The sequence below is a fragment of the Halichoeres trimaculatus genome, unplaced genomic scaffold (genome assembly GCF_033239565.1).
Source record: "Halichoeres trimaculatus isolate MK-OKI-2021-1 unplaced genomic scaffold, fHalTri1.1 fHalTri1_scaffold_12, whole genome shotgun sequence".
Classification (NCBI taxonomy): Eukaryota; Metazoa; Chordata; class Actinopteri; order Labriformes; family Labridae; genus Halichoeres; species Halichoeres trimaculatus.
Window position 1 is genome coordinate 21,519,724 of NW_027437190.1, and position 15,313 is coordinate 21,535,036.

The 15,313-nt window shown below is 38.0% G+C and overlaps 3 protein-coding genes across 3 annotated transcripts; 1 reads left to right on the forward strand and 2 right to left on the reverse strand.

Moving 5' to 3' along the window:
* Nucleotides 1-18: 18 nt before the first annotated feature.
* LOC141800752 (gasdermin-E-like) lies at nucleotides 19-4,825 on the reverse strand. The gene is made up of 10 exons (XM_074683515.1): nucleotides 4,701-4,825; nucleotides 4,167-4,381; nucleotides 3,882-4,077; nucleotides 3,392-3,566; nucleotides 2,315-2,435; nucleotides 2,081-2,200; nucleotides 1,706-1,833; nucleotides 1,431-1,599; nucleotides 1,263-1,336; nucleotides 19-1,158 (listed from the first exon to the last, which is right to left on the reverse strand). Exons 2-10 carry the CDS (start codon nucleotides 4,369-4,371, stop codon nucleotides 931-933), a joined length of 1,416 nt encoding a protein of 471 aa, XP_074539616.1. The 5' UTR covers nucleotides 4,372-4,381; nucleotides 4,701-4,825; the 3' UTR covers nucleotides 19-930.
* A 1,588-nt stretch (nucleotides 4,826-6,413) lies between these two features.
* On the forward strand, nucleotides 6,414-8,485 carry LOC141801136 (uncharacterized). The gene is made up of 2 exons (XM_074684080.1): nucleotides 6,414-6,534; nucleotides 6,813-8,485. The coding sequence occupies exon 2, from the start codon at nucleotides 6,815-6,817 to the stop codon at nucleotides 7,973-7,975; it is 1,161 nt and encodes a 386-aa protein (XP_074540181.1). The 5' UTR covers nucleotides 6,414-6,534; nucleotides 6,813-6,814; the 3' UTR covers nucleotides 7,976-8,485.
* A 395-nt stretch (nucleotides 8,486-8,880) lies between these two features.
* On the reverse strand, nucleotides 8,881-14,915 carry LOC141800827 (lipid scramblase CLPTM1L-like). The gene is made up of 17 exons (XM_074683636.1): nucleotides 14,518-14,915; nucleotides 14,184-14,275; nucleotides 13,687-13,864; nucleotides 13,452-13,579; nucleotides 13,065-13,143; nucleotides 12,839-12,956; nucleotides 12,525-12,619; nucleotides 12,282-12,366; nucleotides 11,581-11,681; nucleotides 11,445-11,504; nucleotides 11,318-11,368; nucleotides 11,149-11,231; nucleotides 10,834-10,868; nucleotides 10,623-10,678; nucleotides 10,423-10,467; nucleotides 10,119-10,252; nucleotides 8,881-9,943 (listed from the first exon to the last, which is right to left on the reverse strand). The coding sequence occupies exons 1-17, from the start codon at nucleotides 14,869-14,871 to the stop codon at nucleotides 9,880-9,882; spliced, it is 1,758 nt and encodes a 585-aa protein (XP_074539737.1). The 5' UTR covers nucleotides 14,872-14,915; the 3' UTR covers nucleotides 8,881-9,879.
* Between the last annotated feature and the right edge of the window lie 398 nt (nucleotides 14,916-15,313).

Consider the following 15,313-nt stretch of genomic DNA (forward strand, 5'->3'; position numbering starts at 1 on the left):
ACAAAAAAATTTCAGTATCAAGCTCTTTGCCCCATACACCAGAAACAAAAATCAGACACAGTATACTACGATGAAAGCCAATTAAATCTCAGGCATTTGCTAACAAACTGTAAAAAATAGTTCACGTCAAGTCGTTGAGATGAGGTTTTTTCTTTTTTGTTAATAAAAAGAGGCAACAGAGGAGTTTGGTACTGTTTGTGTGAAAGTGTCTTCCAGAATGAAAGAATACTGAATGTTTGAACAGGAAAATAAAGACATTTGCTTTAGAAAAAGACAAAGAGAATGTAAACACACAATGTCCCACAGTATGAAGGCTTGGGTTATGCTGTCTCAGGGCCAACATTTCTTTTTTTAAGTAGGTTTTCATTGAATCTTGATCAAATGAATGTGAAGTAATGCTAACAAACAAAACACTCAGCACATTAACTTTTTTAGGATTACCCCTGAATGAGTGGTTATTATTTTTCATGTAGCTTTTTTAAAGCAAGAGAAAAAATTGCTATAAAAACGCTACAATAGTCAGTTCTAAAGTTCATGCATGCAGATTGTAACTGTTGATGGATTGTTTTTTGGCATAGTTGCATATCTCACATCAGAGATATAGATTAACCAGACAGCCTGCTAATTAATAAAATATTGTAATTGTTTTTACAACAAAGGGGCTTAAAACACATAAAAACACATACCGTAAGTACCTGAGAATATTTTCTTCAAAGTGCTTGTTTTGTCTGACGGCCCAAAATTAATACAGCCACCTGTCCTTGTCTGTTCATGAATGGCTTAGGTGGGTGTTTGTCTATGGATGGATTAGCACCAGTAGAGAGTGAGGCTTTAGACTTAACATGGCACACAAAAAACAAAAAAAAACATTTTTTTCACCGCATTGAAATGCAGCTATTTAGCTTTTTTTTGGATTTAAGAAATTTCTGCTCAGTCTTCTACAGCCAGTGAGTCAAGACCTGTAATTGCTATACAGAGAGCAAGAGCATTGGGTCCAGGCCGAGAGTGTGTGTCAGTCTTCACAGAGTCCCCGTCTCGCTTCAGGGGCCATTCAGCCGAGGCAAACAGAGGTTCAGCTTTTTCATAGATTTCTTCTGTCAAGGTAGCTTGACCTGTGCCGCCCAAATAAGACTCTCCCTGCGTTGACAAGCAGTTTACCTGGAACATGTGTAACAGTGTCAGGGTGGGGACTCATAATAATTCTTGTGGGTTGCAAACTCTCGTTAAAAAAAAAAGGAGAAGATAAACAGACATTTGCTTACCAGCTGCTTCAGAGCCTGTAACTCTGTGAAATTGCAGCATGTCTTCAAGACAGCATGACATTCATGTGACATCTCTGGAAGACAAAGACCCAGACATTAAGATTTTCCAGAAACAGTACACAGACTTCTGACTGTTTTAAGGACTAAAGTGTGAAAGAACTTTCTTACCGTCAATGGCACTGACAACGAGATGAAGAGCAGTCAGGGTAGAGGTGGACTGGTTTCCCTGAGTTTCCCCAGAGTCCTTCAAAAGGTCCAGAACTGCTTGAATGTTCTGCTTTTGAGAGTCTGTGACCTTATCAAGGACAGGTCTCTCATTTTGGCACATCTGTTCCAGCTGAGGCAAAGAAACAACAAGATATAGATGCCAATGGAAAAAAGCCAAGTGGACTTTGACTTTATCTCCACTTTGTCTTTTAATGTCCCCTTTCTGTCCATCTTACCACATGCTGAAGGGAGCTGACAGCTTCTTTTTGCTCCATAAGCTTTGTCAAGTGCTGGAGCAGAGATGATCTTGTGGTGGCAGGAAGAGCAGAGAGAAAGTTGAAATGATCACTCAGCTTCTCCAGTTCTGCCAAGGGGGGAATTAGATGGACAAATTTTGGTGATCAAGCGGCACAGTTTTTGCTTGCAGTAGGTCAGAAAAATTTAAGTTTGACTAAACGTACAGAAAAGAAAACTAACAAACATGATGAACAGTTAGGGTTTTTTTTTAATAAACCTCTGAGCCCTAGACTGAAGCTTTCATTGTCACATAATGTAATTTGACAGTTTCCAGGCTGTGGAAAGTAAAAGCCGAGGAGAAAGCTGTGGCTTACCTTTATTGATGCATACATATTCTGAAGACCTTAACTGAGCTCCTGAAACAGCCACTAGTTCATTTCCTGCAGCGCCATCTACTTCAAATCCTCCATCTGTGCCTGACATCAGGCACAGCCCTGTACAAAAGGAAAAATTAAAGGAAATTTGATAGCAGTGTTTGATAACTGTTTATTTCTTGATTAGTCAAGAACTTTTTGATTAATTTATCAATTAAGAGAAATAATTCTTACCGAAGTGTCCATCATGTTTGATCTCTAGTTCTATAAGAGCATAAGCGATGACAGTACGAACAGGAATCTCCATTGAAATGTTACTGTCTTTACTTAAGCTCCCATTCTCCTTCAAAGAAACCTGCAGACGGGACAGAAAATACAGAAGTAGGTGGCACATGGTATTAGTAAACACTTTGTCATAAATATCTGATGATATGAAATGTGGAAAAAGTTTACAAATAATTATGTAAGTCAAACATCAAATGAGTATTAGTGGCACAGGTTGTAATTCTTAACCTGTGAACACATCACTCATCCTTCTCTCTCCATATACTGGGATAGCTCACAGCTGTAAGCAGAACTGAAACTTCTGGAAAAAGTTTAATAACTGATGAGGAAATGGAAAACCTTGTTAGGGAAGTGAGGCACAGGGTAGATTTGGCAAGATTGTGTTTGAGGTTGTGCTGTTTCAGAGAATATCAGCACTGACAGATGAAGATAAGCACAGCAGTGCTGAACAGCATGACCCAAAGTGTGACATTGTGTACATAACACGTTAACAGACACACAGAGCATAAATCAAACCTCTCTAACAAAGGTTGCTGCTGGAGACACAGACCTTGAGCAAGATCTCCCTCATTTTCACCAACACTCCTTTTGTACTGTTCACTTTTAATCTCTCTATTGCACAGCACCAATAAACTGGCTGCTCCTCATCCTTGATGTGGGACATGTTTTATTAGACCTGGCAAACCCCTCTACCTGATGTATGCATGTCCCACTCCTCACTGCAGCTCAACTTCTCTGCTTCACTCTCTTAATGTCATTGTTTACTTTTTGAAAGTTTTGTCATGGGGATTTAAAAAATGTGTGTTTTCATCCTTCTTTTTTACAGTCTAATGTTGGCAGGTATGAGCACATGTAAAAATAAGTTGTTTCACACTTTTTATCTCACAGTTTATCACTTAATCCTACAGCTCCAAGGTGTTGTATTAGGTGATATGTATGATTTGACTATTATAACCACTTATAACCACTGTGGAGGGCAGTATTCTCCACAGTGGTTTCATACATGAAGCTCTTGTAAAGCTGTACCTTAGGGCTTTTGGGCTTGCAGAGGTTGAGTCCTCCTCCACACTGTCCACCCTGCTGCACCTCCTCTGTGACCGAGCTGGGCTGGGTGGTCAAAATTCGCTCCTTCACAATTCCAAATACCTGCCTGTGCTTCTCCATTGTCTGCTGGACCAGATCATGGGACATGTCCAAGAGCCTGACACAGTGAGTTCACAGATATAACAGTGAAAATTAAAGTTCATAATCATCAATCATACATCTTTGGAACATGTCATTCTACTGCTTACCATGCTTACTGCTTACTTACTTTCTATACTAGTGTGCATAATGAAAAAAAATATGAGCAATTAAATAAAACAAGTGTTTTTTAGTGAGTGTTAATATTTAACCAAGCCTCCTGTCTTGTTTTCAACTTTATGGTTGTTCAAAGATCATTGTGCAGATCTTTATATCAGGTGATGTTTACAATGTTGCTTATGTTAACCCCACCACAGGGAACAGTGAAACCAACCTGCCTTTGCAGTCTCGCAGCAGTTTCTGAACATCGACTTCCTCTTTCTTCAAGATGCCAAAGGATGACTGGAGCTTTGATGAGTCTTTACCCTCCACATTAATACTGGAGTAATCCAAAATATTGGCGTCAATGGACCCTTGAATTTTGTCACCATATGTGCCGTCGTATTTGATGAAGTCCATCTCTATGACAGCTGTGAAAAGGTTAACATTTGTATTAATTACTAAACTACGTCTAGAATCAGCGGAGCAAAGCCCCAAACACTAATACTCGAGGACTTACCTGGATTTATAGGTGTGTCCCCTGTTAGTAAGTCGTTCAGGTGAAAATCTGTAGGAAGATACCTGGCCTTTTGCCAGATCCAGAAACTCTTGCGCTTCACCACGACAGTCAGAAGATTAATGGTGTCATTCAGGCTGGACACTGGGATCAACAAACCTCCCTGATCCACTTCCTCCACGAAGTTTCTAGCAGCTGTGGCAAACATCTCCAAACACCTGTAAGGGTCACAAGACAGCAGCCAGGTATGAAGACGACTTAGACAAGCGTCATGTTTAAATATCGATTCAACTCATCCTCATGGCAAACACTTTGAAAAGTGCGATCTGAAATGTTCTTTTCCTGACATAGCTTGTACAAAAAGAATGACAAGAAAAAGTGAAGAAATTGAGAACAGACAAGTCCGTGCACACTTCTCCTTGCATTCAAAAAGGGCTACATGCTAACATCGGACTGCCGTGTGGGAATCGGAAGTTTGTCAGTTTTTACTGCCAAAAAAGTCTCAAGAATATAATTGCCCCATGAGCTCCTGCTTACCTGAAGTCCTCGTTAAAATAGTGAAGCAAGCGGCAACGTTTCTGTAACACCAGACTGAGGAGCAGACAACTCCAACTGAACAATGAAGAAGCTGCTTCGGCTGTGGTGACAACAGAGAACCACGCCCTCCCTCTACAGGACACTGTGCTGCTGTAACAAGCATACTGCTCAGATAAAAATCAAAGCTTAAATATTACAATATAAATATTAAATTTTTGGTAAAAAAAAAAAAGAAAACAACAACAACGGATGTAATAAAGAAATTTAGCATATATGTAGAGATTGAGAATTGTGTTAAATGTAATCAACAACAACAACAACAACAACAACAACAATAATAATAATAATAATAATAATAATAATGAGAAATTAATAATAATAATCATAATAATACTGAAGCAAAACTAAACTGTAATATAATAAATAAACACAACAAAAATAATACATAAACAATAATACTAAAACAATTTAATTAAAGCTGAAATGTTTAAAATAAAATAAAAAATCAATCACACAATCACTTGCTCCTGAGCCAGCCAATCAAAGACAAAGCTTACCAAACCCCAAAGGTAATAAAGTCACAATTTATATTGCAGTTACAGTTTAAGAAATAATAATAATAATAATAATAATAATAATAATAATAATAATAATAATAATAATAATAATAATTATTATTATTATTATTATTATTATTATTATTATTATTATTATTATTATTATTATTATTATATAGATAATAATAAGAATAAGAATAAGAATAATAACAATTATTATTATTATTATTATTATATTGATGATGATAATAATAATAATGATAATAATAATAATAATAACAACAACAATTACAATAATAGTTTTAGTGTAGGTATAGAGTGATGGAGAGCATGATCTTGCCTTTATTGTCACATCTCAAAGAATTATCACTAAAAGGTACCTAAAAGGTACAAGCCTGGCACATTGCTGTATGAAAACCACATGATGAAAAAAAATAGAACTTTAACTTTAACTTTGACCTTATTTCATTTATATGGCACTTTTCATGCATTCTGCAACACAAAATGCCTCACAGAGGATAAAAACAAAAACAGAATAAAAACAAAACAAAGCCAAACAAAAATGAAACAGAGGAATACCATAAAAATCCCAAACCTCCCAACCCCACAAATATACCCATGGCTACACAGTTACCTACACACCTACACACATACATAGACATACGCACAGACATACATACCTACACACACACAAACACACACACACACACACACACACACACACACACACACAGGCTGTTGCTGTCATTGACTCTGATTCCCTGGTTCACATTTACTTTGTTGATAGCTATTAAAGTTGAATGGAAGTTAAAGGTAAGTTTGTTTACACTATTAGTTTAAAACAAAAAATCTAACAGCTGTTTTTAAGCAGACAGAATATTTGTGGAGTGATTAATTTCATTTCAGTGGCAAAGACACAACACTCCTTGGAGTTAACCCTGTGTGAGTGGAAACAAGAGTTGTACAGAGTTAATCTGTTTTGTCCCACAAGAGGGAAAAAAATGGACACCAGGATGTTTTGTTGAAAGACTCTTACTGGTTTTGTGTCAAACCTGCTAAAATTAGGTCATGAGGTGTTTTGTTTTAGAATTAGCAGCTAGTAGGAGGTTAAAAGTCTAGTATTATAAAAGGGTGGAGTGTGAGTCAGTGAGGGAAAGGAGGAGCAACAGATTGCACCAGAAATGAAACTTAACATTGTGACAAACATTCTCATCTGGAAGACAGTTCATTTTCAGCTGTAAGTTGGAGGAAAGAACGGGGAGTCAGCATCTGGGGAGGTAAAATTCAACTCTGTTATACTCATATGTACATAAATATTTTAAAGTATTATCAGCTTCAAAGTACTTTCTCAGTGTTGGGTAAACAATAAGTTTCATGTTTGTTGGGTCAAATTATTGTATGCTATTTAATAGATTTTCTAAACATCAACTTGCAGTTATCTGTTGTTGTTGTTGTTGTTGTTGTTGTTGATATTTGGTCTTTCTAGTAGCTTTAAAAAGCAAAGTAACCACAACTACACATAATTCCCCACTTAAAGCCTTCTCCTCTCCTCCAGGTATGGCCGCGGACAGCAGTTTCATGTCAGAGGACCAGTTCATGTGCTCCATCTGTCTCGATGTTTTCACTGAGCCTGTTTCAATCCCATGTGGACACAACTTCTGCAAGGCCTGTATTGGCCTGCACTGGAAAGACAAAGAGCTTTGCAAGTGTCCTCTGTGCAACGAGAAGTTCAACAAAGGGCTCAAACTTTGTGTCAACACAGCATTCAGGGAAGTTGTAGAGAACTTCAAGAAACAAAATGTGAAATCCAACAGTGAATCTGTCAGACCAGGTCAGGTCGCATGTGACTGCTGCCTCGGTAACAAGTTCAAGGCCTCTAAAACTTGTTTGGTGTGCTTGACCTCCTTTTGTGAGACACACCTACAGCCGCACCGGAAAGTGGCTGCCTTAAAGAGACACAAACTGATCAATCCTGTGCACAACCTGGAAGACAAAATATGCAAGAAACACAGCAGGATTTTGGAGCTCTTTTGCTGGAATGACCAGATGAATATTTGTGCACTGTGTACAGAGCATAGTGGTCATCATACAACCCCTTTAGAGGAAGCCCAAGTAGAGAGGACAGCTCTGATGGGGAAGAAAAAAGCAGAAGCACAAATAGTTAAACAGAGGAATGGAAAGAAGGGTAAGAAGTGTAAAACCCAGGCCACGTGGAAAAGCAGAGATGCAGCAAAGGTGTTATTTCGCTTGGTGCCGGAATGCATGGGCCTTTCAGAAGGAAGATTCTGCTATGCAGTTAAACTCTCAGGAGGAAGCAACTGGCTCTTAGGGGTTGTCAGAGAATCCATACTGATGAAGAAGGATAGGGAAATTGACCCTCAAAATGGAAGCTGGCTCATTATGCTCGGTGACAAATGTGACTGCACACCTTTGATTAAAGACCCTGTTACCTTTCACCTGAAGAAGAAACCTGAGAGAGTCGTGGTGTGTGTGGATTATGACAACAAACTGGTCATCTTCTGTGATTCTGAAACCAATGAACCAATCTTCTCTTTCAGTGGATGTGACTTTAATGAGAGAGTTTTCTTGTTCTGTGGTGAAGCGGCAAACGGCTGGGTGCAGAATGTACAACTAAGGATAAAGAACATGACATTTTCCGAAATCCTTCTTGGCTTTTTTTTAATGGTAATTTGTCTGATTTTAGTTTCAGAAAATTAGACATCAACTGCACTGAAGACAGATGAAACATTATGAATAACTTTCAAAAACTTCTGGAGTTAAAATTAAGTTTTTTTTATTCTTCTCTCTCTGAGCTTTTTGTATTTTTTTTTTCGTGATGAAGATGTTTGTTGAATTCTTGTAAGTATTTTTACTCGTAATTTTATGTAAAAAAAAAAAAAAAAAACAAACAAACAAAAAAAAAAAAACTCATTAAAAGCATAAACATAAACAACCTTCCACTACATTTAATAGATTTGTGGTTGCAGCAGTTGGAAATAAAAACAGAGGTTGTAACGGCTTTATTTAAACGCACCGCTAGAGGGAGCAATTTCCGCCACTGCTGCATTCATGTGATCCTCGGAAGTTGTTGTTCCCGCTCAAGTGTTCAGATGCTTTGAGTGTGAAAAAGCGATGCTAACCAATTATATTGTACGCAATTATGTAAAATACGTGAATTAATTAAAAAAAATCTCACTATTAACACTTATTATTGTTTGCTCAACGTGTTCATGATACAAACGTTGGATGAGTTTATTTTCTTTTTGTTTTGCTGTCATACTGTGCAGTGTGTCTAGATTAACATTTGATATTGGTTTCATTAGGCAGTGAATTGTATGTTTTTGTTGTTGCTGTTCATTTTATGTTTGAGAGAAATAAAACTGAAATCAGTGATCAAATACTTGCTCAAGTCTACGAGTCGTTGTTGATTCGACATTCGCCTGCGTTTTCGTTTTCCTGATATATGCGATAATCATGAATGCAGCACCAGAAACACAGGTTGACAGATTAATACGAGATGAATAAAATACCAGTTTCAACATTAAGTAAACGTGTATTTTATTAGAGTGGTTTATCAGATCTTTGTTCCACATCTTAAATAAAACACATCTGCATAACAGAAAGAAAAAAAAACATTTAGAGCCCCAAAACTAAAAGGCTGTAAAAAGTTTGATCTCTAGCCAAGCTGTTTTGCTGAAAAGTTTGAAATCAAAATGCATTGCAGGGATCTCAGATACATGCTGCTATGATATTTGCACTTTGAGACAACTTGCTGGCACTAATGTCTCTTTAAATTATAGCACTAAAAATTCAGCCTTTAACTGTATGTGCATGATCGAATAAAAAAAAAAAAAAGCAGTTTGAAGGCATTTTAGGGAGATGAGAGCAACTTCCAACCGAAGCACATTTTGTAGATCAAAGCTGATGAGGAGTGAAAAGTGCTCTTAGCTGCTGGTCTGATGCATGCAGACCTCATCTACCTGCCTATCAAGGTCCACTTGTTCTGTAAAGCCATGCAAAGGCAAACCTCAGGGCATTTTTTAAAACAGATGTCAGAGCCAGGATCAGGTTTCCAAAGAAAATAAACAAAACATTGAATCAATAGTGCAGAATAATTATCACTGGATATAATGATACACTTCATGTAAGCATAATAATTGTATGAGCTTAATTTTTTCTTTCTGAGTTAGTTTCTGAAACACTTAATGTCTACTTATGAAGCATACAGGGTATTTGCTCCAAAGCTTGGGAAACACTTTGATTTTGCTGAAAGAAGAAAATAATGCAGGCTTCTTCTGGTAGTTTGATGCTGTTGAGGACATCTAGCAGAACATGTGCAACAGAGGAAGTCGAAGATCAAAAGATGTTATCACTGTAGCTGTACAGGTGAAGCTGTATTGATGCCAGGCAAAAAGCAGTGAGCGTGTGGCAGTGAAGACTCGGATGCAGAGAGCTGATCTTTGATCAGTTTGCAGCTCCTGTGGCTCACATGGACTGTGTGAGCGTCCAACATGTTTTCATTTGACATCTTTTAACTTTTACAGTTTGTTATTCAAAAATGAGTCTCTGTGTGGTTCTTGTGCATTTATTCCAGAAAAGGAGGGATTCGATTTGTGTTCCCCTCATTGAGTCTTTAGTTTCTTGTGGGTCCCAGACTCTCGCCTTCGGGTCTTGGAGGCATAATGCCTGGCAGAGATAATGGAATAGAAGGAGTTATTTCCCCACAAAAACAGGCACACTTAAAGATATACATCATACAGGATATATGTCAGCTACCGTGATTCATCTAAGTGTTGCATGCAAAGGGTGGTCTTTCTAGAGCTTCCTGGGTCATGAATTAAGTGTGTGGAGAGATTCTTACTTCCGCTGGTACAAGTAGAGGAGGAAGAGGAGCTCATCTCTGAAGCAAGACAGTTGGTGTGAGGAGGAGTAAGATCCAGATGAGAAGAGAAAAGAGGCACAGGAACACAGATCTGAGATCAGTGTGTTCACTCCCTGTTGGTGGAAAAAGAAAGATAATAGTGAGCTTAACTAATGATGACTCATGACTCATGAACTTAAACAAGTGAAATTAACTTTCTAACTAAATCCACTGCTAAAAGTACAAATAAATTCAAAGATTTTCAGTTTTCAGAAGAAAAATCCTGAGAATCAGTGGCACTCACTCTGTACATCAACACTGTCCCCTGCAGGTGGCTCACAGACTTCAGCTGATCCAGAGAGATAGGAGAAAGAACATAAAGTCAAAACATGACACACAAAAAGATTCAGTGGACAGTTAAATCCAGTTTCTGCACCACAATTAAATGCTTGTTCTTAAATTAAGGCTGGGATCTGTTGTCTCAAAAGAGGATGATGGCCAGACCTTGTGATTGATGAAAAGCTGCGGAGCCATAGACAGGAAGCCAAAAGCATACACTCCTGACAGGATGACAGTTAAAGTGTTAATAAACACTCAAGGAGTCAGCTCAGTCAAACCAACAAGATTATTTATAGTGAGAAACTTAAATCAAACGGATAAACCAATTATGAAATGAGCATGTTGCACTAAAACAGAAGTATACAAGTCAACTCACCAGTCACTAGGCTGCTGATCAACCAGGAGTAGTAGCTGTAAACCAAAGATATTTTCATTTAAATAACCATAAGCTCCACTGAGTACAAGAATAGCTTTTATGTATGTGCAGTAGCTGCTAAAAAGGGGAGCAGATTATGAAACTGAAAACATTTAACTTATATTCATAGAGATTTGAATTTAATCTGACTGTTTAGTGTCAGTAGAACCAAGACCTAACCAGAAAAAGTTTGTAATGTAAGAGTTACACAAAACCATGTAATACAACAATTACAGAATAGCAAAGAGGAAAGTTTTAAAACAATGATCAGCTCACCTCTTTTGGCGTAAGTAGGCCAGAGAGAAAATAGCTCCACTGATACACAAAGGATAGACCAAGTAGGACAAGTATCTGGATGCCTAGAGAGAAAATGTGCATGCAAACCGTTTGAAATGAAAAAGCCTGAGGCAAAGACTAATTAGAGCAAAAACAGAAACACTCATACCTGTGTGTCATACTCCACAGTTTTTCTTTCCTCTTCATCCAGTTTATTTACCTGCACAGTAAAAGAGGAGCTTGTTTTAGATTAGAGGGTAAATTAAAACCAGTGTGAACTTTGATGCTGCACTCACATGTAGCTTGGAGCCCTTCCATTGTAACTGGATTTTAAAAACTTTGAACACCTTCCAGACCTAAAAGAATGAATAGTCATTTAAACTATTTGTTTTAAGCTTTATTTGATGCTTACTGTGTGACAACACTATTTACCTCCACACAAGCTCCTAATCCAACAGGAAGTAACACAAGCAGACTGGTCTCCTCGAGTAGATAGAGGAAAATCAGCAGAGTGCTCAGACTACGCCATAGAACTGCAGACAGAGGAGAGAAACAGAATCAGTCGGGCATCACATGTTCAATGTATATACTTTCCTCACTAATGCAGATCATTCACAGCCATAAATGATAACTGGTGATGATATGTGGTTGAGTGACTAACCAAAAAATTAGGGCTGATAGTCATTTAAATGAGAATGTGTCTGCAACTTCGATGACTAATCTGTAACAATTCTATAGTTTAATTTGGCAGACACTTTTTTCCAAAAGTGACGTGCAAGATAAACGTGAATTTAGACAGAAGGGAAAACCGCAAGTGCGACAAAGCGCTTCAAGTTTAATTGGCTGTAGGTGCTGCCATCTAGTGCCAGAAGAGGTGCAATTTTTTTCTTTTAACAATGAATGAATAAACTGCTTTCCAAGTGGTAAAAATGCTTCAGCCCAGTGACTCCAAAAGCCTAGATCACATCACCATATGAAATATTTCATCCAAGATGATTTTCTGATCACTTACACAGGAGGAAAAAAAGAGCAGAGAATATTTACATTTCTGAAAACAAATTAGGAAAAACTCATCCTTTTCTCAACCAGTCTGATAGATGTATTACCAAAAGCCTGATTGGGTAATTTTGTACCTGATTTCCTGGACATCCCAGCCATGCTCTTCTTTTTCCTCCATGAGCTGATATCATTTTTGAGAGCCAGGAATTCACAGATGAGCTGCAGAAACCAAACATTCAGAAAAAAATAACTTTGCAATGTGCCTCAGCTGCCACATTTCCTTAAATAGCAGCTGGGATTAAAATGACATTGAAGCACAATTGATGTAGAAGATTTAAATTTCACTTGCAGTTTTTTATTTGGTCATATATTCTTACTTGTAGAGCTGTGATGAGTGCCGTCAACACTAACAGGTAAAGGTTGGAATCCACTAAAGTTTCTTTAATCTCATCAATGTTCTCCTCTGTGAAGCCTAGAGAAACACATAGATGTTGTTTAGAGGATTTCATTTCAGCTCATGTCATATGACAACCTATAGCCTGAAATGTGTGCTACTTCATTTAGGTATAATTTAGAGATAAATATGATTTAAACATAATTATAAAACTACATGTCCTAAACTATAAACTCTGGTCCTCTGTAATGACTTTTAAAATCTTAATATAGATCTGTTTTTCTGTCATTAGCTTACCAAACTGTCTCAGGGCGTACACCACATCTTGTAAATGCACCCAGAACCTGAAGCCCCTCAAAGAGATCCCCTCATAGGAAACAGTCAGAGGAAGCTGGACAGTGCTGCGGCTGATCTCCTTTAAAAGCATGAATGAAAAGATGAAAAGCAACATGTATTTCATTAATTCACCAGCATTTATTCAATATAATTTTGTATTATGAATCTGTATGTAAAATATACTTACCATGAGGTCTCTGACTCTGAAGCTCAGCTCATTTATGAGCAGCAAAGGAAGGTAGATCATTTGTCGACCGTCCTGAGAACTACAAGGACAGACAGCAATTAAGTTTCAAAATACAGAATAATGCAAGTTTATTTCTGTAGCTCTGCCTGAAAATAAATTCACTGTCAATCCTTTAGTTTTTTAGCAGTTATGCTAGTATCGCTTAAATACAGTTTCATATACTTTCATACTGATATAAGTGATACCCAACTAAGAGATAATTCTTGATTTTCCTGATTCTGTTCTAATGTTTTGTACTTTTACATCACTCCCTCATCCAACATCTAGGTGAGCAGCAGTGAGTCAGCACAGCTCTGACCCTGACCTCCAAAGCTTCCTGTGACTTACACTCTCATGTAGCGCCGTACATCACTAGGAAGCCCCGCCTTGCTGAAGGTGAAGTCCTCGGACATAATTGTGATTGACAAGTGAGGTCTCCAATGAGACACTGGATTCTCTGATCTGGGACTCGGCTTCTGACAGGGACACAGAAATAACTTATTGCCGCAGGATCTCCTGCTTAAATCTAACTGACAGTGGTTGCAATATGATCTGATCATAAAGATACTGGATCAAATTTTACCTTCTGCGTGTCTCTCTGTCCCTCTGTATGTGTAGGGGTGATGTAAGTGGTGAGCTGAGCAGCATAGTGGACTTCTCTTCTGTCCTCCAGAGGTGAAATGCCAGCCTTGTGAACATACACAACTGCATACAGAGTGCCATTTGCCTGAGTCTCTTCTGGCAGAGAGACATTGACCTGTCTACAGGGGCACAAAAGATAAAGTTAAAACAGTCTTATGGATCAATAAAACCACTGCAAAATAGAAGGAATGAAGCCTCTTAATCAACAAATAAAAACTAAAAGATATTTAGTTTCCTTCTAACTCATACATTACTCTGACTGAGGCTATCATAACAATTGCAGTGAATGGACAAAATGCTCAATTTCCCAGTAACTTAAATTGTCTACAGAAGAACACCATATAGTGGACTTCATCTGGTGGTCATTAAAAGCTGACAGGTAGGATGACTTTGTGAAATAAATATGGCATGGTCAACAGATATATCAAATTGTCAAACCTTTCAAAAGTAGAATGTGGGTTGAATGGATCTATTTTTACAGCAAGGGTGAGCTGGCTGTTGTCTGGCACGAGGCAGGTGAAGACACTCAGCTAAAAAAAAAAAAGTAAAAAAAGAGAAAGAGGAGAAGATCTAAACAGGTTTTTTTGTTGTTGTCATTTTTAGCTTCCAGTGCCAAAATAAGATAGCCACATATGCGGTTGCAGATAGAGAACCACATGACTGATAAGTGAATGTCCCAGCTCAAATAGCAGTTTAGTGAACCCTTGTTTATCATGCTGATAATAATAATAGCTTCTTTTTTAATGACAATATAATAAAGACCTGTGATTACCTGTAGTCTATGTCTTGCTGTCAGGTAAGAAGCAATGCAGTGCTCTCCCTTGCTTCTGTCGCAGGGTTTGGTGTTAAGGAAGCCGTAAAGCATCCACACGGTGTGGAGTATATAAACCACAAAGACCCCGAGCAGCAGTTTAGCTATGGAGCTCCTTTTGGCACCGCCATCACCCGGCTTCGAACAACACGATGGGAACATGGCAGCTGATCCTACAAAGTATGAACAACGACCCAAGGCAAAGTCAATTGAAAAATGACACCGGTCAACATCAGAGCAGCCTACAACCTCAACCCAATGCAATCCTTGCGTTTCCTCCTTGCCACCGCATCCTTCCGGTAGCTTAATCTGCATCCAGGACAGGAAGGGTACTGATGCTGACAAGCACCGCGGCTACGCCCACACCGTTTTCTAAAATCCAGAGTCAAAATCTCGCGAAGTTTTTGATAGTTGAAAGCAACTATCTGTGCTAAGTAAATGCAGAAACAAATCGATAATAAGCAATCTCAGTGAAATATCCCCCCCCCCAGAAAATTAATGATATTTGACTCAAATTCGATTGACAATCAGTTCAAAATGTACACTTATAATAAGGTTATAAGATTAAAAGTAAATAAAAATAATATTAATATCACGCACAGAAACCGGTTTCTGAGGGCTGATTGTGGCAACTATCTAGGTTATCGTCCGAATTATTTCCGGTATATAAAATAGACTAATGTAATGTTAAAAAAGAACAATTATAAAGCTTTGCTGCGTTTTAGTTCAGATTTTTGTTATTGTAATCCAGTATAAT

Coding starts and splice junctions, on each gene's coding strand:
- LOC141800752 (XM_074683515.1), bottom strand. CDS start 4,371: ATGTTTGCCACAGCTGCTAGAAACTTCGTGGAGGAAGTGGATCAGGGA. Junction 2,201..2,314: donor CAAACATGATGGACACTTCG/GTAAGAATTATT, acceptor CCTTTTGTACAG/GGCTGTGCCTGATGTCAGGC. Junction 1,159..1,262: donor TACAGGCTCTGAAGCAGCTG/GTAAGCAAATGT, acceptor CACATGTTCCAG/GTAAACTGCTTGTCAACGCA.
- LOC141801136 (XM_074684080.1), top strand. CDS start 6,815: ATGGCCGCGGACAGCAGTTTCATGTCAGAGGACCAGTTCATGTGCTCC.
- LOC141800827 (XM_074683636.1), bottom strand. CDS start 14,871: ATGCAGATTAAGCTACCGGAAGGATGCGGTGGCAAGGAGGAAACGCAA. Junction 14,276..14,517: donor CAGCAAGACATAGACTACAG/GTAATCACAGGT, acceptor TTTTTTTTTTAG/CTGAGTGTCTTCACCTGCCT. Junction 12,620..12,838: donor GTACGCCCTGAGACAGTTTG/GTAAGCTAATGA, acceptor GTGTTTCTCTAG/GCTTCACAGAGGAGAACATT.